At 53.7% G+C, this 25,929-nt stretch overlaps 1 protein-coding gene across 1 annotated transcript; it reads left to right on the plus strand.

Moving 5' to 3' along the window:
• ALX4 (ALX homeobox 4) lies at positions 1,753-19,955 on the plus strand. The gene is made up of 3 exons (XM_018059214.1): positions 1,753-2,157; positions 12,152-12,280; positions 14,908-19,955. The coding sequence occupies exons 1-3, from the start codon at positions 1,771-1,773 to the stop codon at positions 15,235-15,237; spliced, it is 846 nt and encodes a 281-aa protein (XP_017914703.1). The 5' UTR covers positions 1,753-1,770; the 3' UTR covers positions 15,238-19,955.

Genomic DNA, 25,929 nt, shown 5'->3' on the forward strand with positions numbered 1-25,929 from the left:
TGGCGGTCTGCGTGTGCCTGGACTCACATGGGTGTCATCTGTGGTGCCCAAGGGCCAGCCCCCCAGCCTGCTGGCACCCATGCTGCCAGTGGCCCTCAGGAACAGCCTCCCGAAGCTGCTTCCAGGCCCGCTCTGAGCATTCACCTCCTCTCCCTTTCCTCACTGCCTTGGGGAGAATGACAGAGGCAACCTGTCCCTCTCAGCTCCCAGCAATAAGAGAGCCCCCAGTAAACGCAGAGGGCCAGGGAGGAGGGCGGATCCGAAGCTTCGGCCCCAGGATCTGGTCAGAATCAAGGGACGGGGGCGAGAGGCAGCGTCCTGACACCTAACGCCTGGGGCTCAGATCTATTCCCAGAGGAGGAGACTGAAGGTCAGCGTAGTGGGAGCCCACACCGACCACAAATGCTTGTTGTGATCAGAGCTTTCACATGTGAAAGGCTTTGTCAGATGCTCCCCACACATGTCTTATTACCCTGTATGTTATCTCACTCTATAAAAGTCACAGTCCCCAATGGAACTTGGCTCAGAGAGGGACTCACACCCCATCCACTCCCGCTCCTGGGCTCCGGGGCTCCAGGGAGGGCCTGCCCACTGGGAGGACTCCTCCAGGGCTAGACTCTTCTGCTGCTCACAGGTCTAGACCAGAACCGGGAGTAACTTTACCTGTAAGATGTTTTAATCCCACAGCTACCCTTTGAAAGAGAAGAAGGAAAGAAAGTGAAGTCGCTCAGTCGTGTCTGAGTCTTTGCGACCCCATGGACTGTAGCCCACCAGGCTCCTCCATCCATGGGGATTCTCCAGGCAAGAATACTACAGTGGGTTGCCATTTCCTTCTCCAGGAGATCTTCCTGACCCAGGGGTTGAACCCGGGTCTCCCACATTGTAGGCAGACGCTTTACCATCTGAGCCACCAGGGCAGTCCCTATGAGGGAGATCCAAGTATCTGTGCCCTCGTTTCACAGAGGGGGAGACTGAGGCACAGAGCGGTTCAGCGAACGGTCCAAGCACACAGCTCAGGAGTCAGACACGGGGGAACTCACACCCTGGGGCCAGTTGCAGGGCCTGTCCCCTAACCTCCACCGTGGGGCAAGTGTGTCTGCCCAGGGCTCTGACGGGGCTATCTGAACAAGGATGAGCTCGCCCTCCCTCCTCTGCCCTCTGTCTTCTCACCTTGATCTGCACTGGCTAACTGGTCCTTGCCAGCTCTGAGCGTCCAGGAATCAGCCGGCAGAGTCCCCTTCTGCTAGACCGCGGTTGCTGTGGGCCCCGGGGCCATGAACTTTGTGTAAATCTGCTGGGGCCCCCAGCTCAGCATCCTGGGCATGTCACAGGGAGGACCCCCTATTTCCTTAGTAAACACAGCCCCCGCCTGGAGGGGCCAGGATGCTGAACCCCAAACAGAACCAGGCCAGGCAAGGAGGAGCCTCTCCTCCTCACCCTAAGGCCAGTTGGGCCAGACATGGCTGCTGGCTGAGCTCTTGAGTCCTAAGGACTGAGTCAACATCCTCAACACCCAAAGGAGAATTTCTGGCAAAGAGAGTCCTTCTAGGGAGGAGCCCAGGGTCAGCGGGGGTGGAGGGTAAGTGTTATAGAGGTCAGATTGGCTGGCCCAGAGTCACAGGACATGGGTGCTCAAAGGGGCCCATGCTGACCTAATGGCTCAGAGGCTCAGAGAGGACTTACCCAAGGTCACACAGCACGTTAGTGACATTAGAACCCAGGCCTCCAGACCTTGCATCCAGTGCTTCCCCTAGAAGGGAAAAGCAGGGAATGGCTCCCCCATCCCTCCTCCCTCTCAGGCTGGGTTCAGCCATTGCTTTTTTGACTTTGTTTCCTCCCCCTTCAGCCAAAGAGAGCTCCCTGGGTGAGCCAGAGTTGCCACCCGACTCTGACACGGTGGGGATGGACAGCAGCTACCTCAGTGTGAAGGAAGCTGGGGTGAAGGGGCCCCAGGACCGGGCCAGCGCTGACCTCCCCAGCCCGCTGGAGAAGGCTGACTCGGAGAGCAACAAGGGCAAGAAGCGGCGGAACAGAACCACCTTCACCAGCTACCAGCTGGAGGAGCTGGAGAAGGTCTTCCAGAAGACCCACTACCCCGACGTGTACGCACGGGAGCAGCTGGCCATGAGGACCGACCTCACCGAGGCCCGCGTGCAGGTCAGTGAGGGCGCCGGGGAAGGCGGGGAGAGCGGGGCGGCCCTTCCGCCGGTGGCCCAAGCCAGGGCCGCTTGCCCGTCCCCAGGCGCACCAGGGCTTTCTTCACCTCGGCTCAAGGAGCTCACACCCCCGCGCCCCTGCCGTAACCAGAGCAGGTAGGAGCTCGCCCCCGGTGCCCCTTGCCATAACCAGAGTGTGTAGGAGCTCGCCCCCCATGCCCCTGCCATACCAGAGCAGGTCTGCTGTTGTCCACGTTCCCATCCTGCTTTGTGCTCTGGTTGGAGCTGGCATGGGGCTCCCAGGGGAGGGGCAGGGAGCCCGTCAGCTATGCTGCTGAGTTCTGTGTGGTGTGTGAGTCCAGGCTCTCTGGCGAAGGAGGTGATGACGATGACGGGTCTCTGCTCTGGAAGGCCTACCTCTTAGAAAGGAAACAGGATGAACTTACAAGGCATCCATGGCGCCCCCTGGGCAGAAACCAAGACAATCCAACTCTTCTCTCTGCCCAGGCTGGCTGCCTCCTCCTCCATCTTTCAGGTCCCAGCTCAGAATGCCTCCTCTGAGAAGTCTTCCCAATCACCATGACTACTGCCCCCTACCATCAGCCAACCACCAAAACACTAATCCCAGACAAGCCAGCAGAGCCCACCCTAGCTCAACACAACACAACACACCATAATCTACACCAACACAGCCCAGCACAGCCCAGCACAAACAAGCAGAGCCTGAACCAACACAGCTCAGCTCAACAGAGCCCAGCACACCCAACACAGCCCAGCACAACACAACACAACTCAAGTCAACACAGCTCAGCTCAACAGAGCCCAGCACACCCAACACAGCCCAGCACAGCCCAGCATACCCAACACAGCTCAGCACGACACAACACAAACAAGCATAGCCTAAACCAACACAGCTCAGCTCAGCAGAGCTCAGCACACCCAGCACAGCTCAGCACAACACAACACAACTCAAGTCAACACAGCTCAGCTTAACAGAACCCAGCACAGCTCAACACAAGCCAGCAGAGCCCAACACAAAACAGCATAGTCTAAACCAACACAGCTCAGCCCAACACAGCCCAGCACAGCCCAGCCAAACAAGCAGAGCCTAAATGAACACAGCTCAGCTCAACAGAGCCCAGCACACCCAGCACAGTCCAGCACAACACAACACAACACAACTCAAGTCAACACAGCTCAGCTCAACAGAGCCCAGCACACCCAGCACAGCCCAGCACAACACAGCACAACACAACTCAAGTCAACACAGCTCAGCTCAGCAGAGCCCAGCACACCCAACACAGCCCAGCACAGCCCAGCATACCCAACACAGCTCAGCACAACACAACACAAATAAGCATAGCCTAAACCAACACAGCTCAGCTCAGCAGAGCCCAGCACACCCAGCACAGCTCAGCACAACACAACACAACTCAAGTCAACACAGCTCAGCTTAATAGAACCCAGCACAGCTCAACACAAGCCAGCAGAGCCCAACACAACACATACAACGCATCATAACCAAAATCAACACATAACTCAACAGAGTTCAATACAACCCAACACAGCTCAACACAGCCCAACACAATATAACCCAAATCAGCACAGCTCAGCTCAACACAACACAACTCAAGTCAACCCAGCTCAGCTTAACAGAACCCAGCAAGCTCAACACAGGCCAGCAGAGCCCAATACAACACAATATAGTCTAAACCAACACAGCTCAGCCCAACACAACACATACAACCCATCATAACCAAAATCAACACATAAATCAACAGGGTTCGATACAACCCAACACAGCCCAACACAGCTGAACACAACACATCACAACATAACCCAAATCAGTACAGCTCAACTCAACAGAACCCAACACAGCTCAACACAACCCAACACAACCAACATAACCCAAACTAACAGCTCAACCCAACACAGCCCAGCACAGCCCAGCACAAAAAAGCATAGCCTAAATCAACACAGCTCAGCTCAACACAACACAAGTCAACACAATACAACTCAAGTCAACACAGCTCAGCTTAACAGAACCCAGCACAGCTCAACACAGGCCAGCAGTGCCCAACACAACACACCATAGTCTAAACCACCACAGCCCAACACAACACATGCAACCCATCATAACCAAAATCAACACATAACTCAACAGAGTTCAATACAACCCAACACAGCTCAGTTCAGTTCAGTCGCTCAGTCATGTCCGACTCTTTGCGACCCCATGAATCGCAGCATGCCAGGCCTCCCTGTCCATCACCAACTCTCAGAGTTCACTCAGACTCACGTCCATCGAGTCCGTGATGCCATCCAGCCATCTCATCCTCTGTCGTCCCCTTCTCCTCCTGCCCCCAATCCCTCCCAGCATCAGAGTCTTTTCCAGTGAGTCAACTCTTTGCATGAGGTGGCCAAAGTACTGGAGTTTCAGCTTTAGCATCATTCCTTCCAAAGAAATCCCAGGGCTGATCTCCTTCAGAATGGACTGGTTGGATCTCCTTGCAGTCCAAGGGACTCTCAAGAGTCTTCTCCAACACCACAGTTTAAAAGCATCAATTCTTCAGCACTCAGCCTTCTTCACAGTCCAACTCTCACATCCATACATGAACACTGGAAAAACCATAGCCTTGACACAGCTCAACACAGCCCAACACAACATAACCCAAATCAGCACAGCTCGACTCAACAGAACCGAACACAGCCCAACACAACCAACATAACCCAGACTAACAGCTCAGCCCAACACAACTCACATAACCCAACACAACAAAACCCAGCACAGCTCAACTGAACCCAGCAGAACCCAACCCAGTGCAGCTCAACACAACCAATCACGACCTAAACCAACACAGCTCAACTCAACAGAACTCAGCACAACCAAACACAATTCAATGCACCACAGTGGAACCCCATACAGCTCAACCCAACCCAACCCAACACAACTCAGCCTAACACAACACAAACAAACCAGGTCACCTTCTACCACATTGTCCTATTTTATCTTAGAATTTATGATTGGCTTAAATTATATCATCTCTTTGTCTCCTCTCACTAGAATATGAGGGTAGGCACCATCTGATTGTTCTTCACTATAATTCCCACCAATTAGAGAAGGCTGAACTAAGATCAGAAAAGGCAAAAAATAAATATATGTGGACCAACTGACCTCCTTTGTCCAGAGAGGTATGTCTCCCCTCCCTGCATGAAATTGTAACAAAGAAAAAAAACAGAGGATGCAAAGTCCTCTAAGTACCCCAAACATAGATGACAAGATAAAGCTCAAGCTTCGGTGTAACACTAAATGAATGCCACGTTCAGCCTGCCTTCCCAACCCAAACCATGTTGAAATAGCAAATCAAGTGTTTGCAGATAACAGTTTTTCCTTCTCTGGTGGGCTATAGAAATCAACAGCTTAAGAGCAAAGAGGAGTCTTTTTAAAAAAGCAGCACAGCTCAGCTGGGGTCCTTTTGGTGCCAGGACTGAGAACCCTGTTACTCAGCAGACCCCAAGGGTACCCCTTCTTGCCTTTTTTCACTAAAGAATCTTCTGCAGAGTATTCCTGAAGTGAAGTGAAAGTCTCTCAGTTATGCCTGACTCTTGTGACACCATGGACTGTAGCCTGCCAGGATCCTCTGTCCATGGAATTCTCCAGGCAAGAATACTAGAGTGGGTAGCCATTCCCTTCTCCAGTGGAGTTTTTCAACCCAGGGATCAAACCCAGGTTTCCTACATTGCAGGAGGATTCTTTACCACCTAAGTCACCAGGAAAGTAGGGTGTTCCTAAAGTGAAAAAAATGTCTCAGTTGTGTCCGACTCTTTGAGATCCCGTGAACTGTAGCCTGCCAGGCTTCTCTGTCCGTGGATTCTTCCAGGCAAGAATACTGGAGTGGGTAGCCAGTTTCCTTCTCCAGGGGATCTTCCTGACCCAGGGATCGAACCCAAGTCTTCCACATTGCAGGCCAAGTTGTTATCATCTGAGCCGCCAGGGAACCCCTGCGGTGTCAATAAAAGGCTCATCAGTCTCTGTTTAATGTTTGTATTAATAACATGGTCCAGAAACAAGATCATCTAAAATGGCTAAAGTGTAAACGAAACTAGTAGTTGCCAGTTAATACACAGCCATCCAGAAACGGCAGGGGACTCTGAACGGTCAGCTCATTTATTCACAAATTCCCCAAAGCAAGCTTCCCACCTTATTCCTCTCCAGCTCACAGTGAGTGTTTGGGGAAGGAAGACAGGCAGCTGAGGCCTCACTGTGGTTCCAGAAACCTTTTCACACCCACCTTCTCACCTGAGTCATGTGACTTCTGGTGCCCCAGACTCTGGACAGGAACCCCAGCCTCTGGCTTCAGCTCAGCCAGTGGATTTGAGAGGAGCATAAGGAGTCAGTGGAGAGAGAGCAGCCGGCTATGGGACGTTCCTGTAGGTGCTGTGTTGATGTGAAGCAAACTGTCCGTTTTCTGTGTGTGGTATACACGTGTACATGTGTGTGCACATGTGTGTCCCTAACAAATGGACAGGAGTGCCCAGGAGTAGAATTTGCTTAGCATTGTTAGGATGATCCTTCTGGTACAACATACGAAATGACACTGGGTCATTTGACATGTTTAGCATTTTTCAGGCACCACAATACAGCTTAGATGGAGTGTTCTCTCTACACACACACACACATTTATGCCTACTTCCAAAAAGGAGCTGGGGCAGCTTACACTTAAAATATTTATTTTCATCCTCAAACAATAACAATGTCATGAAATGGGAAGGTAATTATGTCAAAGACTTAGGCTAAGCTAAGGATCATAGATTCCACTGAGCGCAAATTTTGATGCTGAGCTTCCCAGCTGCCAAAGCAAAAAGAGAAACTGTGATGTGCTGCCGGTCTTATCATCTCAAGGGAAGACCACAGAATTCTAGAAGGCTAGTGCTGGAGAGGACCACCTCATTCTCTCATTTGCTAACAAGGAGGAAGAGACCCAGAGGCAGGAAACCATCACCTGTGACCAGGTGACTCAGGAAAGGTGATGGGGTGGCCGTGCTGAGAAAAGAATGAGGGACCCTGAGTTCCAGCCCAGTGCTTCTTTTCCTGTAGTTTGCTTCACCAGGAACACGTGCCTAATTGTTCTGAGGCTTTACTTTATATAAAGGCAGAGTGGGTGGGATTGGCAAGTTCGTCAGACCTCTGGGTTGCGCCTGGCAGTGCCTTGGGGATGGGGGGGATTGGGGATAGAACCCCCTGCTTGCCTCTGATGGGTTTGTTGGGGGCCCGTACTCAGCTGATGGGAAGCCAGGTGCCTGGTGCAGAGTGACAGTGGGGACAGGGATGGGGCCCCCCCCAACCCCCGAGATGGACCTTTCCTGGGAAGAAACCCGGAGTTTGGAGCCACTCCAGGGGGCTGCAGGGGCCTCTCTGTGCTGTCTGGGATTCCAATCTATGCAGCTGGTGTCTGAAGACAATAAGACAGAGGCCTCCCCGCCTTGGGCCACCCCGCCCTGGCCCCAGATGGGCTGCGGTTAGCGGGGGCCTCCGCCAAGACAGTTGGTTCCTTGGGGAGAGGCCCGTGCAGAGCGTGTCCAGGCCAGGGTAGGCCAGGAGCGGGGTGGTCCTGGGCTGCTGTGACGCACTGAAGGGAAGGCTGGGGCCTCTGGGTCCCTTCTCCTGCCCAGGGTTGCCCAGTGGAGACAAGCCTAGGAGCTGCAGAGCCTGAGGCCCAGGGCATCTAGGGATGCAGTTGTCAGCGCCCCGGGCTCCAAGGGTCAGAAACGGGAGGATGCTCTGAGCCTCGGGGGCCCATGAATGTGAGCACGGATGGGGCCTGGGAGGATACCCCTGCCACCACCCAAGTTTATGCATGATGAGAGTGAAGACCAGGAGGCTAACGGAGCTTAAGCCTTATCTGGGCAGAAAAGCTCCAGCCTGGTCTGCAGGGTGAGGCCCCAGGGAGGAAGGGGCTGGAGGTGGGCAGTTCTGTTCCCCTCGGCCTGCTCCCCACAGCCGTGCCGCCTCCCACGATCTCCATCTTAACCTGCAAAGAAACCCCTCTGCCTGACCCTCTTCACTCCCTTCCCAAAGGCCGAGCGCTCCCAGCTGCCTCTCCCCCGGCTCATCTGTCTTCCCAGATAACCCAGGTCGCCCCTCTCCCCCGCCTCTGCCCGCCGCCACCCCCCGCCCCCGCCAGCCGGCATTCCATCTCCCCCAACTCTGCTCCTCCCCTCACCCCCAGGCCCCCTTTGCCAGCCCGAACTTGCGTGTGTCACGTCCACCCCTCTGGACCCCGGGGCCCCCACCATAGGGCCTGAGTCCACAGAGACTCAAGGGAGAGGCCCCCACCACGGTGGCAACCTCACTTTTTTCTAGGCTTCTCCTCAGCCCTGAAGAAAGCAGTCATATATCTAGATGCTTCCAGTGGGCTTCTCCCCTCCCCCTGGCCTCCCCCCCTGCCCAGAAAACCCTGGGAGGCTGAGGAAGGAGCGGAAAGACTGAGCTAAGCCTGCAGGAAATTAAACATGAAATGAAAACAAGCGCCTCTGATTCATTCTCTCATCCTGCCCCCAGTCCCCCATTCCAGGCCACTGATAAAGGGGGATCCCATTTCAGCGGCCCGGAGAGGAGACCCGATCCGCCCTTGGCTCCCGGTGGGCGGCCTGGGCCTGGACTCCAGGAGCCCTGGGAGGAAAGGGGGACCCCCCGGGAGGCTCTGGGACAGTGGCTGAGGCCCCAGCCTGGGAGGGGATCAGCTCCGGGGGGGACACAGGAGAGCTGAATCTCCTGCACTAGAGTCAAGATGGGAAACAGTGATGCTGAAAGATACTGGCCACTTGGGGATGTGTGTGTGTGTGTGTGTGTGTGTGTGTGTGTGATGCTCGTGCTTGTATACTGGCTGGGAAGGTGCAGTCTCACCCTCCCTTGGGTGTGTGTGTGTGTGCATGTGTTATGTGTGTATGTGATGTGTGTATGTGTGTGTGTTGCCCATGTGTGTATTGCACATGTGTGTGTGTTGTGTGTGTTGTGTGTGTGTGTGTGTGTGTGTGTGTGTGATGCTCGTGCTTGTATACTGGCTGGGAAGGTGCAGTCTCACCCTCCCTTGGGTGTGTGTGTGTGTTGTGTGTGTGTGCTGTGTATGTGTGGGGTGTGTGTGTGTTTTGTGTGTGTGTGAGACGCTTGTGCTTGTATACTGGCTGGGAAGGTGCAGTCTCACCCTCCCTTGGGGCTGTTTGGGTGTGTGTGTGTGTTATGTGTATGTGTGTTGTGTGTATGTTGTGTGTGTGCTGTATGTGTGCTGTGTGTGTTGTGTGTGTGTTGTGTATGTGCGCTGTTTGTGTGTTATGTGTATGTGTGGTGTGTGTTATGGGTATGTGTGGTATGTGTTGTGTGTATGTGTGATGTGTGTGTGTTATGTGTATGTGTGTTGTGTGTGTGTGTGCTGTATGTCTGTGTGTGTGTGTGATGCTTGTGCTTGTATACTGGCTGGGAAGGTGCAGTCTCACCCTCCTTTGGGGGTGTGTGTGTGTGTGTGGTATGTACATGTGTTGTGTGTGTTGTGTATGTTGTGTGTGCTGTGTGTTGTGTGTGTTGTGTATGTGTGCAGTTTGTGTTATGTGTATGTGTGGTGTGTGGTGTGTGTGTGTATGATGTGTGTGTGTTATGTGTATGTGTGTTGTGTGTGTGTTGTGTGTGTGTGTATGTGATGCTTGTATACTGGCTGGGAAGGTGCAGTCTCACCCTCCCTTGAGGTTGTTTGGGGGTGTGTGTGTGTGTGTGTTATGTGTATGTGGTGTGTGTGTGTGTGTGCGTTGTATGTGTGGTGTGTGTGTGTGTGTGCATTGTATGTGTGGTGTGTGTGTGTGGTGCTTGTATACTGGCTGGGAAGGTGCAGTCTCACCCTCCTTTGGGGGTGTGTGTGTGTGTGTTATGTGCGTGTGTTGTGCGTGTGTTGTGTGTGTTATGTTGTATGTGTGCTGTGTGTTATGTATGTGTGCTGTATGTGTGTTATGTGTATGTGTGTGTGTGGTGTGTATGTGTGTTGTGTGTGTGTTGTGTGTGTTGTGTGTGTGTGCTGTATGTCTGTGTGTGTGTGATGCTTGTATACTGGCTGGGAAGGTGCAGTCTCACCCTCCTTTGGGTGTGTGTGTGTGTTGTGTGTATGTGTGGTGTGTGTGTGTTGTGTGTGTGTGTGTGGTGCTTGTATACTGGCTGGGAAGGTGCAGTCTCACCCTCCCTCCCCACACTAACAAGAGCCACACCTACTCCTTATTTTTTTGCTTCTTTCTTCTGGAAAAAGACAGCGGGAAGGGAGCTATAAATAAACCAGGGCGATGTCCTCTGAAAACTCCGTGACAGCACTTGCCCTCCAGCTCGCCTACGGCCCTCGGAGGCACAGCTCCCGGGAAGCCGGCAGCACAGATGCTGGCCCAGTTTCCAGATGCAGAAACTGAGGCCCGTGGAAACGCGGGGCAGTCCAGCGGGTGCCCGTGGGCCTGGAAGCCTCTGTGCTGCCCCGCGGGGGCCGGGCCAAGCCCTCCAGCCTGGCTCCGCCTCCCCCCTCCCAGGAAGCTCCGTGCCCTGGGCTGTGGTGCCAGGGGCGTGTCCTGCACCAGAGTCAGCAGGCAGGTGTGCGACGAGCTGCCAGGAGTCTCCCTCTGAGGAGCTCTGGAGCCTGCCTGTGAGCCAGCCTGAAGCCAAGCCTGCTCACGCCCTCTCTCCCATCCTCCCTGGTCCCCGTCACCCTCTGCCCAGACCCCAAGTCACCTGCAGGGGTGGCAGACCCCAAGGCCAGCTCTTGCCCAAGAGCCTTGGGAAAGTTCTCAGCCTGCCAGAAGCACTCCTGCAAAGGAAGCTTCCATTAAGCCCAACAGCTTTTGTTTGAAGGTTCTCAATTTTTTTCCTAAGTATGATAAACAAGACCCCGGCTCATACACCTGACTCAGAGACCGCACTCCCCCAGAGGTCCCCTGGTCAAGCCCATGCGCCACCCCCGTGCTGAGTGACAGCTGGGCCTCCTCTCCTCCCCGGCATCAGGCTGCTCTTGGGGCCCGAAATTGCAGCTTCCTCTCTTGACACCAAGGTGACCCTCCCACCTGGCATTCGAGGGCCGCTACCATCTGACTCCGCAATCCTTCCCCTCCCATCCCTCTCCCAGCTGGTGGCATGGCCGGGCCATTTCTAAACTCAGCCTGGATTTCTGTCCTTCCAGCCCCCACCTTCCCTCCACAAAGCTGTCCCTGACTGTCCTCCGACAGCCCATCTAAAGCCCTGTCTCCCAGAGAAGCTGTAACCCAGGGGGTCCAGACTCTGCACAAAAGGCTGCATGGGGGGATTCAGGAAGCAGAAAACAATGGAAAAACCACACGTGTGTGATCCTCTGTGCGTCCTTAGTCGCTCAGTCTTGTCCGACTCTCTGTGACCCCATGGACTTAGCCTGCCAGGCTCCTCTGTCCATGGGATTCTCCAGGCAAGAATATTGGAGTGGGTTGCCATGCCCTCCTCCAGGAGCTCTTCCTGGGCCAGGGATCGAACTGGCGTCTTATATCTCCTGCATTGGTGGGCGGGTTCTTTACCACTTTGCCACCCAGAATGATTCTCTGGTGAAGCTTTCAAGGCTGTCATCAGATTCTGCTCAGTAGCCTGTGGCCCCGGAGGACTGGGCCGCCCCATGTCAGGGCTGGTTAGTTGACTGCTGAGGTGACTGGTGACGTGTTCTGTGCGCGTGTGACACTTGCCTGCTCTGGGTTCTGAAGCTCAGAAAATGAACCTTTTGGCCTGACGTCGCACCTAGGACTGGGGTGTAAACTGCCTTCCTGGCTGTCAGCGTCGATCCTTCCAGATGGTCAGCTCTTGAGCACAGAGACCAAGGCAGATGTGTTATCTGTAGCCCCACAGTCTTGACCTTATAACTACAGCCGGAGGGGCTCGAGGGCAAGGCTGGTGCTGCCCTGAACACGGGGGCCCCGGCTCCGGGTCTGACCCCGGCGACAACTGCTCTGTCCTGCAGGTCTGGTTCCAGAACCGGAGGGCCAAGTGGAGGAAGAGGGAACGCTTTGGGCAAATGCAGCAGGTTCGGACCCACTTCTCCACAGCCTATGAGCTGCCCCTCCTCACCCGAGCAGAGAACTACGCCCAGGTGAGTCCCTGCCCGCAGCTGCTTGCTCTGGGGCCCTGAGGAGGAGCACCTTCCCCGGAGAGAGAGCTCGGGGCTCCAAGTCCCCGCTTCAGGTTCCAGGAGCGCACTGTGTCTCCAGGATGTGGGAGGCCCAGAATTCTCTCTGCCCCCCATAAGCGTTGACCCAGCCTTGGCTGGACTTTAGGGAAGGGGAGACTGGGGGAGGAGCTTGAGAATGACTTTTCCTTCGGCCCTTTGGTGACGGGCATCAGAACTGAGGAATGCTGAAGGCCAGGGGCCCTCCAGGCCACCGGGAGCCACCCAGAGTGTTTCCTAGGAGAAGGGGGTCCTGACGTTGGGGGATGTGAGTGAGGCAAGGCTGGAATGAACGTGGGATTCTGAGACCCAGGATTTAGGCTGTCATCCCAGCTCCAGAGCTTTCTCCCTTCAGGCAAGTCACACGTCTGAGCCTCAAGTTTCTTCACCTAGGAATTGGGTATTTTCAAAGCACCTGCCTCAGGACTTCCCTGGCCAGTGGTTAAGACTCCGTGCTTCCACGGCCAGGGGGCCTCAGGTTCAACCCCTAGTCGGGGAACTAAGATCCCACATCCCACACAATATGGCCAAAAAAAAAAAGCACCTGCCTAAACTCTTTCATAAGGTTGTTGGAAGGTCTATGTTAGATAGTGCAAAAGTGCTTTGTGAATTACATGGTTTTAGGAAGGTTGCCTTGTATGGCCGCGGCTCTCCCAGGCGTCTGGCCCATCTCTTCCCATCCCTTCCAGAGCATCTTCTTCCACGGCTGTCTGTCAGTCCCTCTTCCTGGTGGCACTTGGGTCCTCAGTGGGATGTCAAGGGATGGGAAGTGATGTGGGTGAAGTCAGGTAGTGGGACCCTTGGAGAGATTCGTCTGGGGCTGAGTGCCGTCCTGACGCCCCTCAACCTGCCCTGCAGAGGTGGCTGCTTCCTCCCTCTCAGGCCTCCTTGTGCTGTGGCCTCCACCTTCCGCTCCAAGCCTGGGCCCGTCCAGCAGCGAGCCAGGCCACAGGCTTTCCTAGGCCTCCCTTTCCTCACTCTCCTGGAGCCGAGATAGCCCATGGCCCCTGGGTACCCAATGGGACCCGTGCTGCCACTGCCTCTCCGGGGATTCACATGGCAGGGGCAGGGGCAGGGGCAGGCCCAGGGATGAGGCTGGGGAATGTGGGGGGGGGGTCTCCTGCACACACACCACCTGCATCAGCTCTCACCCCACCCATATCTTCCTCTCCTCTCTCTGGAGGATGGACCTGCAGCCCGGACTCCCTGGCCTTGACCTCTGCTGCCCGAGCTCACACGCCAGAGGGGCTCATGCTCATTCTTCTCACGCAGCACTACACACCACATTCCCCAGGCCTCTCGAGAGAGGGGGTCCCCATCACCCGAACCTGCAAGCAGTTCTTGTCACTGCAGTCCCCATGGCATCTGGGGGCATAGCCCCCTAGTCACTCCTTTTATTACAAACTTCTCTGAATGTACTCCAAACACTGGGGGGTGGGGGCAGGGGGCAGGCTGGCAGAAGCTGCTCCAGGACCACTGAGAAGCCCTTTCATGTGGCCGAGAGGTGCACCATCTCCTCACAGCCCATCCTGCCCACCAACCCCCCCACCCCCGATCACACAGGAGAGATGCATTTCTGGCTGAGTCCCCAGCTCTGCCTCCCCATAAATGCTGGGGGAAAGTGGGGTCTAGAGCTGGAAGCTGGGGAGGGGGAAAGGATTTTAGCTGCGCAGACAGAAGACAAAGTGTCCAGTTCAACCCCTCACCCGCTGCCCGAGCACCTTCCCCCTCCTCCGCCTGTCTCTGCCCCAGCCCGGAGCCTGTGGGCATCCCGCCTGGCTCTGTCCGTCCACTTACCACCTCCTGAGGCAGCCCTTTCGGACCCTGAGTTACTTCTGAAGCCTCAAGGGCACCGGCCCCTAGGACCTCCACTACTGACCTTGGCTTCTGAGAGAACTGAGGCCCCCCGACCGTCCACTCTCAGAGTGGACAGCTTCAGAGCCCCCATTGCCAATGCCAGAGCTCTCTGAGCTTGTGTCCCCTCCCATTGATCAAGTCACAAGGGTGCACCAGGCCTGGGGAGGAGCCGGAGCAGGGTGACGCCCAGGTGCTGACCCTAAGTGGGTCCATGGATGGAGAGACAGAGTATGCCTCTGCGTCTAAAATCCGGGGCTGCCGGGAATTCCCTGGTGGTCCAATGACTAGGACTCTGACTCCAGGGGGCACAGGTTCGATCCCTGGTCAGGGAACTAAGATCCTGCAAGTGGTGTGGTCAAATAAGTTAACAAAATCAGGGGCTGCCCTCAGCTGGTGAGCCGTACCCCAGGACAACCCTTTCACTGGACTCTTGATGGAATTCAGAGTTCAGGCCTTAAAATGGAGTTTCTGTCCGCTGCTCCCCTGGACCTGGGAACGGAGGAACCAGAGCATAAAACCCTAAGGGTCCTAGGGGGCTGGATGGCCAGGCAGATGTGGAGAGCCTCCCAGGTAAACACTCAGGAATGGTTTATCATCAGGATGTGTTCGTAAGTGAAGAGGGTTCCCCTGTGAGGGACAGGAAAGCACCCCCATGTCCCGCCAGCCTGTGATGCATCTCCCTCCCCTCTCCCCAGATTCAGAACCCGTCCTGGATCGGCAACAATGGGGCCGCCTCGCCCGTGCCGGCCTGTGTGGTACCCTGTGACCCGGTGCCCGCCTGCATGTCCCCTCACGCCCACCCCCCCGGCTCTGGGGCCAGCGGCGTCACCGACTTCCTGAGCGTCTCGGGGGCTGGCAGCCACGTGGGCCAGACGCACATGGGCAGCCTGTTTGGAGCCGCGGGCCTCAGCCCAGGCCTCAATGGCTATGAGCTCAACGGGGAGCCGGACCGCAAGACTTCAAGCATCGCGGCCCTCCGCATGAAGGCCAAGGAGCACAGCGCGGCCATCTCCTGGGCCACATGACAGGGCCACCCCGCCCCATCCCTGCGCCCTCCCCTGCCCTGGGGCACTGGCCACACCCATGCTCCCCAGGCCCCCAGCACCCCACTCGACTCCCCTCTTAGGCACCTGGCCTGGGCCCAGGGGCCTGACCCTCAGCACTTTCAGCCGCCCCAAGTCTGAGGCCCCTGGGGACTGCGGGGAGGGAAGGGGGCAGCGGGCACCAAGGCTGGGCCCCTGCTCCTGGCCAGAGGCAGTGGAGGCAGCCAGGTGGCACGAGTTCTGCAGCTTTGCATCCATTATAAGCTGAAGACCCTTTCTCCCCACTCCTGCTCCTCCGCCCTGCCCGGTTTGACCATTGAGTCGAGGCTAGATTCCCACCTGGACCAGCTGTGGCTACGGTACCGTCAACGTCCGCCCTTCCCTCTGCTGTGTGGTCCCCGATCACCAGCCCGGTGACCGTGTCTGGAGGCCCAGTCAGCCTCTGCCATCCCATCTCCTGTGCTCTCCCTCAAAGCCTGTGGACTCCAACCTCCTAGACCCAGGGCACCTGCCTCGCCTTTACCCTGGGTGCGAGGAGCCCCCGTCCTGCTGTCTGTCCCCCGTGCTGGATGCACCCGGAGGGGCTGGGCAGAGAGAGAGAGGAGCTGGAGCCAAAGGAGCCCGCCGTCACCCAGCCATGCTGGCCCCTTCGGACCCCAAGGCTCCGGATCTGGGTGAACAGTGCAGGGAAAGAGGCCTGCTGCCCGCGGCCCCCATGGTGCTGGAAGCAAGCTTCTAGGAACTGGGAGGGCTGCAGGGAGGCGTCCTGGGAAGGCAGGGGCTCGTGCACACACATCAGCTGCCTTGACGCCCCGCCTCAGGCAGGATGATGGTGGCAGGGGGCAGGTCTGGGTAGCTTTGTTCCTCATCCAGTCTGGTCCCTCCAGGGGGAATCTGAAGATCCTGGTCACTCGCTGGGGCTGCTGGGCCAGTGTCCTGGTGCGGAAGGACTCGCATCTTGACACAGCCGCTAGGGCCTGGGGGCATGGCACCAGAGGGTCCAGAGCAGGCTGTGGGGTCTGGCAGATGACGAGGGCACACTCGCCCAGCCTCAGACGGCCTTCCCGATTAGAGGCCTCCAGTGCCACCCCCGCCCAGAGCCTTCTGAGCAGTCCTCTGGGCATAGGGCAGAGAGCGCCTGCCCTGGCAATTCTGCCCTGGGGCACGGGTGACCCCAGCCCCTTGTTCTGGCTTCCGGAGGGCTCGTGTGGGGCTGAGCTCCTTGGGGTCACTTGCTCTGTTCTGGACACAGTGCTTTCTGGAAGCCAATCTCCCTGCCTGCAGGAAGGGGCCTCCTCAGGGGGGACTCCATTTCCGCCTGACGTGCAGCCTGCAGCTTGAGTTTCAGCTCCAGGGCCCAGGGGTCAGCTAAGCTTGGGGCACGAGGTACCCATCCTCCAGGGAGGCCTTTTGAGCGCTGGGAGGCCCCCTTGCAGGTATCCCCGAGGAGAAGGGCCTGCTTTTTCTCCCTTCTACCCCAATCCTGTCAGTGAGGAGAGCTAGGTCTACCAGGCCCAGGGGCCCGGACTCAGCACAGCCTCTTGGGTGGGTGGGGAGGGGTGAGACCCTCCCCCTTTGAGCTGCTTAGGTTTTTGGGGATGTGGCCGTCTCCAGCTGTGTCTCAAGTCCTCTTGTGCTCTGGAAACAGGACTATGGAAGGAGCTGGCCTCGACCCTCCCCCTAGTAAGAGTCAGACTTCTTTGGGAATTGTAGCTCTAAAGTTGATCTTCTCGAAGTGAAAAGCATCTTGGGCATTGAATTAAATGTTCTTGGAGGCTTAGCTTTAAGTGTTTTCTATGTTTGAGGATCTGGGAATAACTCTTAGGAAGACTTTTTTAGTTCTAAGCTTGGCTGAAACAACCCAAGACTCCCAAAATCTAGGAAAAGGAAGGAAGAAATGGCTTCAGGTTGGAGACAATCCCCCCTGTTCCTCCTTAAATGCCATCATGGCTGGAAAGACCTGGGACATGTGTTCTGACCTGGGAGATATGTTCTCACCTGGGTGAGAATCAGACAGAGAGAGAGAACCAGGATAGACACTGAGGGGGAGGGAAGGGAGAGACACGGGTCTTAAGTGGAACCTTCTGGAAGGGACCTCTGGTTATCAGTTCTGCTGTGTGTCTGCTTTCCACCTGGGCCAGACCTCAGTCAGGCAAATTCCATCCCTAGGCTTGAGAAGAAAAATCTTCCAATAGAAGAAGGCTCTTTGGCACTGACCGCCTGTCCCACCAATGCAGCTAAGTATTTAGGATTAAAACGTCAGCATAAAACACCTCTGCATCTCCGCACGGGCAGCTGCCCACCCCTAGGCCTGCCCTTGCCCTGTTCTAGCCCCTAGGGCTTGCCTGACACTCTTAACAATCACAGACTCACCGAGCAGGAAGGGATCAGAAACCTAGCCTGCCCAATCCCTTCACAGCGGAGATGACCCCAGTCCCCAGTGGGGAAGGTGATCATTCTGAGCCACGTTTCACTTGAGGCAGAGCTAAGAGAGGGGTTCTGATGATCGATGCTGCGTGGAGCTCCCCAGGGTTGGGGGCTGGGCCCAGGCCTTCTGCGTTCTCAGCTGCTGGGGCGGGAGGTACCCTGCAGCTTCTCCTGTGATGGCTAAAGCAAGCTTGGGTGTGACTCGGCTGGCGGCATCCTCAGGAGCACGGTCTGGTGAAGCCAGGTGCAGGGGAGAGTGGATGGCTCCGGGGGTCACTGTTAAGCCAATAAATAAGCTAAAAGAGGTGGGGTTTCCTTTGCCTTTTGCCTAAAATCTCAACAGAGATGGCCACACAAAACCGGAAATAATGGGTGGCTGGCAGGCCCCCTGGGCAGCCTCCTCACGCTGCCAGCCCCCTGAATCCTGCTGGGAACCAGACTCGGCGCCCAAGGCTTGACACTAAGGTGCTGCTACCATCCTCAGATGCCGTCGCTGCTCCCAGGGCAGCGTGGGGAGAGAGGGCTCCGGGGACTCATGGAGAGGCTTGTCCCTGAGTCTTCGACGGCACTTGGAGGACACGGGCTTTGGAACTTTCCTTGAATTCTTCCCACTATACTTGATTCTTGTCTCTCACCGCCACGCCCCCAGGGTGGGGAAGCATGGCGGCCAGGTTGGTTCAAAGACACTGCCGGGGACTGGCGGTAACAAGCGTGAGGTGGGTCCCCGGTACACGAGGCCGCGGCCACATCGGGCCCAGTGCCAGTGTCCCCTCTGCCCTCTTCCAGCTGGGTCAACGAGAGGAGCTCCTCCATGCAAACGACCACGAATCCTGCTTCTGCGACTTTTCTCCCCCTGGGCTGGACAGTGCTGGGGCTTCCAGTCCGCTTGACGGCCTGGCGGGTGCCAAAGCCAACAACAGGCCTGGCGGGGAGTGAGGATGGCTGGGCAAACAGGCCCCCAGGATAATAATCCATGACCACAAAAGAGAAAACTGGGAAGGCAAGGAAAACTCAGCTCCTCAAATTCCCGGGGAACCCATGTGACGTCTGTAAAGACGCTAGGGGGAGGAAAGGTGTTCCGGCCAACCAGACGGTAACCTGCCCTGCCCTGTCCCTTCTTCCCCTTCACTTACACAGATAGAGCTAGGCCTTTATACTACTGATTCTGAAGGACAGCTTTCAATGTCTAATAGTCTGGTGTGCAGTGGGTTGAAAAGAGAGCTGAGTGCTGGAAGGAACATGAACCTCAATCAATAATGACTGTTCTCCTTGTAAGATATTGTAACCCTGTATAAATGCAACTTTTCCTTTAGCTTAATGGCCTGGGGTGGAATATTAAAAATATATATGAAAAAGACATTAAAAATTCAGAAAAAAAATGTATAAAAAAAAGGAGGTCGGTTCCATAAAGTTTTACTGCCTATACCACCATGTAACTACATTATAGCAAAATATTAAAAAGAAAAGTTCTTGCCTTTTAAAGTAAGTTATTGCACTTACATCTTTGGGGGGAGGGGAGGACTGTTGGAGTGTTGACGAGTAGGGGGCGCCGGGGTCCAGGCGAGGGGCCACGTGGAGCGTGGGTGCCGCTGCGCGTTCACAGAGCGCCCTTGGCTGGGTATGGCCCACACTGTCCGCTTGGCTGTTGTTTGCAATAAACTCCTTCTCCTTCCTCCCCTCAACTGGAACCTGTCTGTTTTGTTCCTAACTTGTGACAGATGAAATGTGATCAGAGGGGCCTCTGAAATCTCACGTTAATTGAAGTCGGCAAAAAATACTAACAGTGCCCTTTTGAACTGCTGACACAGTACAGAATGGATTACCAGGGCTAGATTAACAACAGGTGGCCGGCCAGGGCTCCTGCACAAAGAGGGGTGTATGGCCCGCGAGGGGCTGGAGCACCCCCCCAGCTAATCATCCCAGAGGACCTGCCTCCACGGCAGACAAGCAGCGGAGGGAAATCAGGGGCCGCCCCTGCGTCTCCAGTGCGCTCATCACGGCCCCTCGATATCACTGGTGCCATCTGGGTTTCCGGGGTCTGTTCTGAAAGCGAGGGGCCAGCCAGGGCATGGAGGTCAGGGTGGGGAGACCCGGCTGCTTGGGAAAAGTGGTGCAGGACAGGCTTCCAGGAGAGGCAGGTCTCTGTCCCAGCTCTAATGCTTAGTGGCTGAGAGAACTTGCAGGAGGTAAGGCCTGGGGGTTTTTTAAAGCAAAGCAAAGCACTAACATACAAATTATAAAGCCAAGCTGGAGGCCGAGATTTTGCTATGCCATAGGTGCTTCCTTGCTTTCTAGCCTAAAGGTGACTCAAGCAGTTAGTCTCCCAGGGACCCCTCTGTATGCTGAAGGGGAGGCATCCTTGTTTGCCTGACCCTCAGCTCTCACATTTGAAGGAGGGGAAGAAGCCGGTCTCTGCCCAGTTTACCAGTTCGTGGGGAGGTTTGCGGGGCAATGGCCCATGCCTGGGCTTTGTAAGCTGGTGTGGCAGTAGGACATGAAGGGCTATGATTATTCCTGGAGAAAGACATCACCCTCCGGCTACCAGCTCTGAGCCTGACATGACACTCCTTTTCATCTTCTCTTTCTGACTATGTAAATGCTGCTTTCCGGGAGCCACATCTCAGATTTGGTACCCTTAGGGGAAGCACTCTGACTGAAACCACCCATCCTGGCTAGGAATCATAGTAACCATCTGCGTGAGTTACTTTACGACAGGAGGTCCTAGTAAGGAACATGGAACTAACAAGCCATCACCAACTGCAAGAGGTCTGGAAAGGTCAAAAGGAGCTGCCCGCTGTCCTGCCACCGCCCAGAATCCTTATCACTGGCATCCAGCTTGGCTGAGCAGTGCACGCGCCGCCAGGAAAGACTTGAGTCAGAACGATTGGCCAAAGACAACCTGGAAGCGAACCCCATCCCCATAAAACCTGAGCCTGCGAGCCGCCTGGCAGAGCAGTTCTCCTGGGCTCCCTTCCCCTGCTGCTGTCCACCCGGGTGCCCTGTCCCAATAAAGTCTCTTGCTTTGGCAGCACGTGTGTCTCCTTGGACAATTCATTTCTGAGTATTAGACAAGAGCCCACCCTCGGGCCCTGGAAGGGGTCCCCTTTTCTGCAACCGTACCTCTAGGGTAAGTTTTCATTCACTATAGACCCAGATGGCTTTAGGTTGACTTGAACTAGGAACTTGTTTTTAAAAATGACCCTTGCCATCTGACAGGGTCATGGCAGCTCTTGGACTCTCCACACCAAGTCGCTGCCAAGTCCCAAGGTGGGAATGGAAGCCGAGGGAGAAATTTCTTGTGCGTGGGAAGCCGCCTGCCTGAAGTCCTTGCTTAGCAACCCCAACAGTATCTGGAGTCCAGCTGAGTGCTCCCGCCAAAGGCAGGATGGCTGCTGGGTCATCTGGTCCTCCCTGGGGACTCAGTAACCCATTCCTGGGATTTGTGCCTCCAAGGAGCATCGCTGGGGAGGACACTCCCCTGTCAGCAGCCCTTCCCCGTCTGGCTGCCAGGACCACTCATTGCTCCCCCAAACCATCTGGGGCCTTTCACTTGGCCACAGTGGTAGGCTTGCCATCTGTTTCCTTAGGATGCCTGCGCCCTGTCCCCAGCGCACTCTTCCAGGAAGATTCCTGGTAATCCTCTCTGGCTTCCTCCTAATAAGGATGTCCTGTGTGAAGTTCTTCCTTGACTCTATGCCCCGTCCCAGCTTCCACCCCCAGGCCAGTGGCTGCGGCTCCATGCTCCCACAGAACTGTTTATAATAGTATCTTAGCATATGAGACCATGTGAGTTACCTATGTATCTGTCTGACTGCCCCAGCTGCCTTCCAAGTGCCGAGAAAAGACAGGCCAATTCTGTTTGTGAATGAATCCTTCAGAAAATTTGTACACTGAGTTAACTGCAATTCACTGGGAGAATGAATGGGAAGGTAGGAATGAGGAGAGGCTCTGTTTTTGGTTCAGGATGGGAAGAGGAAGGCTGGAGATGAGCCTGGTGTGAACTCACAGCCTCCGCTTGTCTGTGGACTCTGTCCATCCTCTTCCTCCAGGGGTCATATGCATCCCCGATGAGCCAAGGTCAGGACAGGAAGCCTGACCTCTTTAGTGTTCTTGGGGTTTAGGTGGCATGAGGCCAGCTCCTCGAGATGGCTAGGTGTTGTAACCTGAGAGTGCTCATCTCAGAGGTTTTCCCATTTATCCTTGGGCTGAAAGCCTGCTTTTCCCCATGTCATCCCTCGACAATCCTCATGCTCTAAACCTTCCTTCCCCACCTCCACTCTGCCTCAACCACCAGTGAATCTTTCTCACCAATCTCATTGTCCCAGGTCTTGCTACAAGAACAATTGCCAACCACAGGCGGGCTGGTCTGTGATTCAGCAGAAATCCTTGATTCGGCTGGTGGGGGGTGATGCAATAGTGGTGGTCTTTCTCCACACACACACAGGCCCAGACTTGCATGCTCAGCTGCTCGGGAACAATAGGCCCTCCACAAACAGCCCGCCCCTTAAAACGGGGCTCAGAAGTGAGAAGACGCATGCCAGCTCCAAAGACAATGGGGTGTGAGAGTTGACATTTTCCCAGGAATTCTGTGATTCCAAACAGATTTTCTTTTTTTAGCTCAACACAGACCAACAGCCTTGAGGAAGGGCAAACTTCCGAAAGGAGCTTCGGTTTATGACCATGTGCATACCATGTGTTAAGGTGCTGCCTTAACTGTTAGTTGGGAGGGAACCCACTGTGGGGCCCGCACGAGATGCCCCCCAGAGCCCTGGCCAGGATGCGGTTCAGACAGCCTAGGGGCTACGGCGTTCCTGCCACACCTTCCAAGGTTTCTCTTTTGGTTGCACCATAAGCCCCTTGCCCATCCCTTCTTTGTCCTCTACCCAAGGTGGGTCTGTCATGCTTAGGCTCTGCGGGAAAAGGAGAAGCTCCTTGTTCCTATGACATTAAGGCCAAGCTGCACTATGGAGAGAGAACAAAAATAAATGTGTGTGTGTGTGTGTGTGTGTGTGTGCGTGTATGCACGCACGTGTGTATGCATGTGCTGGGAGGACAAGGGAAGGAAGGGAAGAAGGAAGCCCAAAGGCAGCCCACGTCTCCTCTCCAAGATAGGTTTGAACAGAAAGCTCTCTCCAGACAAAGGCATAGGAAAGCACAGGCCAGGAAGCTGTGCGGTGAAGTGAGAGAGCCGGATTTAATGGGCTGACTTGGCAACTCCGCTTGGTTATCTTAGACAAGCCACGAAAATCCCGATTTTCAAGTTCTTCATCTGTAAAATGGGGTCAAATCAACTCTTGCCTGCTTATGTCATAGGAACTGAGACGAGTGGTTATGAAATCCAAACGAGTGATACTTAGAAATAATTAAGAGCTGTAGAGACAGGAGGAATTACACACTCTGACGGTTGGGAAGGGCCAGCAGGGTTGACTTCTATCCGGACGGCTAAGAGAAGGAAGCCAGAGATTGGGGTACTGTTTCACAAAAGTATGTCATCAGAATATAAAGCACCGGGAACCCTCAATATTCTATTTATGGGAATTGGGAAGGCAGGTGGTGAGGAATCTGGTGGTGAGCAGTGTGTTGGTCTGTCGGGGCTGTTGTAACAAAAAAGCATACACTGGGTGGCTTAAATTATAGACATTTACTGTTTCACAGTTGCAGGAAGCTAGAAGCCCAGACCAGTGTGCCTGCAGATCTGGTTTCTGCTGAGGCCTCTCTTCCTGGCTGGTAGACGGCCACCTTCCCACTGTGTCCTTACGTGGTCTTTGCTCGCAGAAAGAGAGCTCTGTTATTTCTTCCTTTTCTTCTGAGGATACCAGTCCTAGTGAATTAAGATCTCACCCTTATGATCTCACTTAAACTTCATGACCTCTACATAGGCCCTATCTCCTCATCCCGTCACACTGGGGGTTAGGGTTTCTATATATGAGTTTTACGGAGGATATAATTTAGTCTGTAACAAGAAGACTGGCTGGTATGTGTTAAATGGATGAAGTGGCTGCTCTTCTCAACTTCATATCCCAAAGCATCTCAGCAGGTCCCAGCAAGTTCCCAAATGAGTCCAGCAACCCCTGGGCTCAGTTCCTTGTCACTTATCACCTAGGCTACTGCTAAGTAGTTACATCCCATTCCTGGTCCCTCTCTGCTCCGCCCCCTCATCTGTGCTGATGCCAATATGGGAGTGTCTAAGACTAGCTCTGATCATGCTCCCAGCCAGAACAATCATCTGCAAAGCCTTCACACTGCCCACAAACATTTTAGCTCTTTTGTCTAGCCGTAAACCCCTATCCAGTGCCATAATTTCTGTAAGTCCCAACCTGGAGTTAGTGCTCCTACAAATCTAGGGTATCAGCATACTTCCTCATCTTCTTGTTTCCTTTCACTCCCCTCAGGTCAAAGTGACTGCCCAACCTCCCAGCACACCCCTATCCACACAGTGCCTGTCTCTACCAGTGAATTCTCCAAAGCCCACCTCAAGTCTCACCCCTTCACCAAGTCAGAAGTGATCGCACGCTCCTTCCACAGCAGGGAATGTGTGCAATTCACCCTCAACTGTTCAATCTTACAGAGTAGACAGGACTATTAGGGACTTATCTCCTGTATTAGCTTGATTATAAGGCAGAATTATCTGCAATATATTTGGTAGAGTATTACAGCAAGCATTTGATACGTATCAGCTGGATGGCTGGCAAATCTGCATTCCACATCAAAACACGAGAGAAAACCCTAAACAGAACTGGAGGCAGCTTGGACCCTGAGGCCCTAAGCAAACATCCAGGTAAAGAAGGGAAAAGGGATGCTGGTCCATGACAAAGCAAAGGAACTGTGAAAGATGACAGGTTTTAACTACCATTGAAAAAATAATCATCTTTATTGAGGTATTACTTAGATAAGAACGCATCAGCTTTACATGTAGAGTTGGATGAGTTTAGACAAATACATATATATATATATATATATATGTAACCATCACCAGGATCAAAATATGAAACCTTCTCCTCACTCCCAAAAGTTCCCTTGAGCCTCATCCCAGGCAAACTAATACAGGAGATAAGCCCTTAAGAGTCCTGTCCACTGTATAAGACTGAACAATTGAGGGTGAATTTCACCCTTCCCTGGGCCACCAGGGACACCCTGTATGTATGGATAGTATGTGTGTAAAGTATGGACTCTTTCATGTCTGGCTTATTTGCTCACCTGTTTTGGAAACACATCCATGTTGTGTGTCTCAGTAGCTCATTATCTTTATTGCTTAGATGTATTCCATTGCATGGATATGCCACAATTTATCTATGCATTCATCTGCTGTTTAACCTTTTTTTCCAGGTTTTGGCTATCATGAACAAACCTGCCGAGAGCATCTGTGTACAAGTCTTTGTGTGGATGTATGTTTTCTGTTTTTTTTAAAAAACCATTGAGATAATCATATGACTATTCTCCTTTATTCTATTGCTATTGTGAATTACATTTTCAAATATTAGACAGACTTTATATTCTTTAGCCATGTTGTATTATCTTTTTTGCGTGTTGATCTGGCTTGCTAACTTTTAAAAAGACCTTTGTGTCTATGCTCAGCAGGGCTTTAAGTCTGCAGTTTTCTTTTCTTGTAATATTTTTGTCTGGTTTTGATAACAGGGTAATAATGGCCACATAAAATGAGCTGGGACACATCTCTTTCTCTTCTATTTTCTGAAAAGAGTTTGTGTAAGATTGGTGTTATTTCTTAATTATTTGATATAATTTGTCAGTAGACTATGTGGACTTAGGTTTTTCTTTGTGTGAAGTTTTAAATTACAAATTTGACTGCTTTAATGGATATGGCTACTTAGATTTTTCTATTTCTTCTTGAGGTAGTTTTTATAACTTTGTGTCTTTCAAAGTTTGCAACCATTTCATCTATGTTGTAGATTTTAACAGTATAACATTTTCATATGTATTTCACTTCTAATATTTTTAGAATCTGTACCAAAGCTCCCTGTTTGACTTATGATACTGGTAAATTGATATATTCTTTATTTTTCTTGAACAGTCTGTTTATTGGTCTTCTCAAAGAACCAGGTTTTGTTTAATTGATTCTTCTCCATTGTTTGTCCATCTTCTATTTATTTCCAAGCTTATCTTTATTCTTTCTTCCATTTATTTTGTAGTAGCTTTCATAATTAGTTTCAGTTCTTTCTTATTTTCTAACACTAGCACTTCAAGAACAGATCTGAGTACTCCACCTGACACATTCAGATACATTTTCAT

Source organism: Capra hircus, chromosome 15, assembly GCF_001704415.2.
Source record: "Capra hircus breed San Clemente chromosome 15, ASM170441v1, whole genome shotgun sequence".
Classification (NCBI taxonomy): Eukaryota; Metazoa; Chordata; class Mammalia; order Artiodactyla; family Bovidae; genus Capra; species Capra hircus.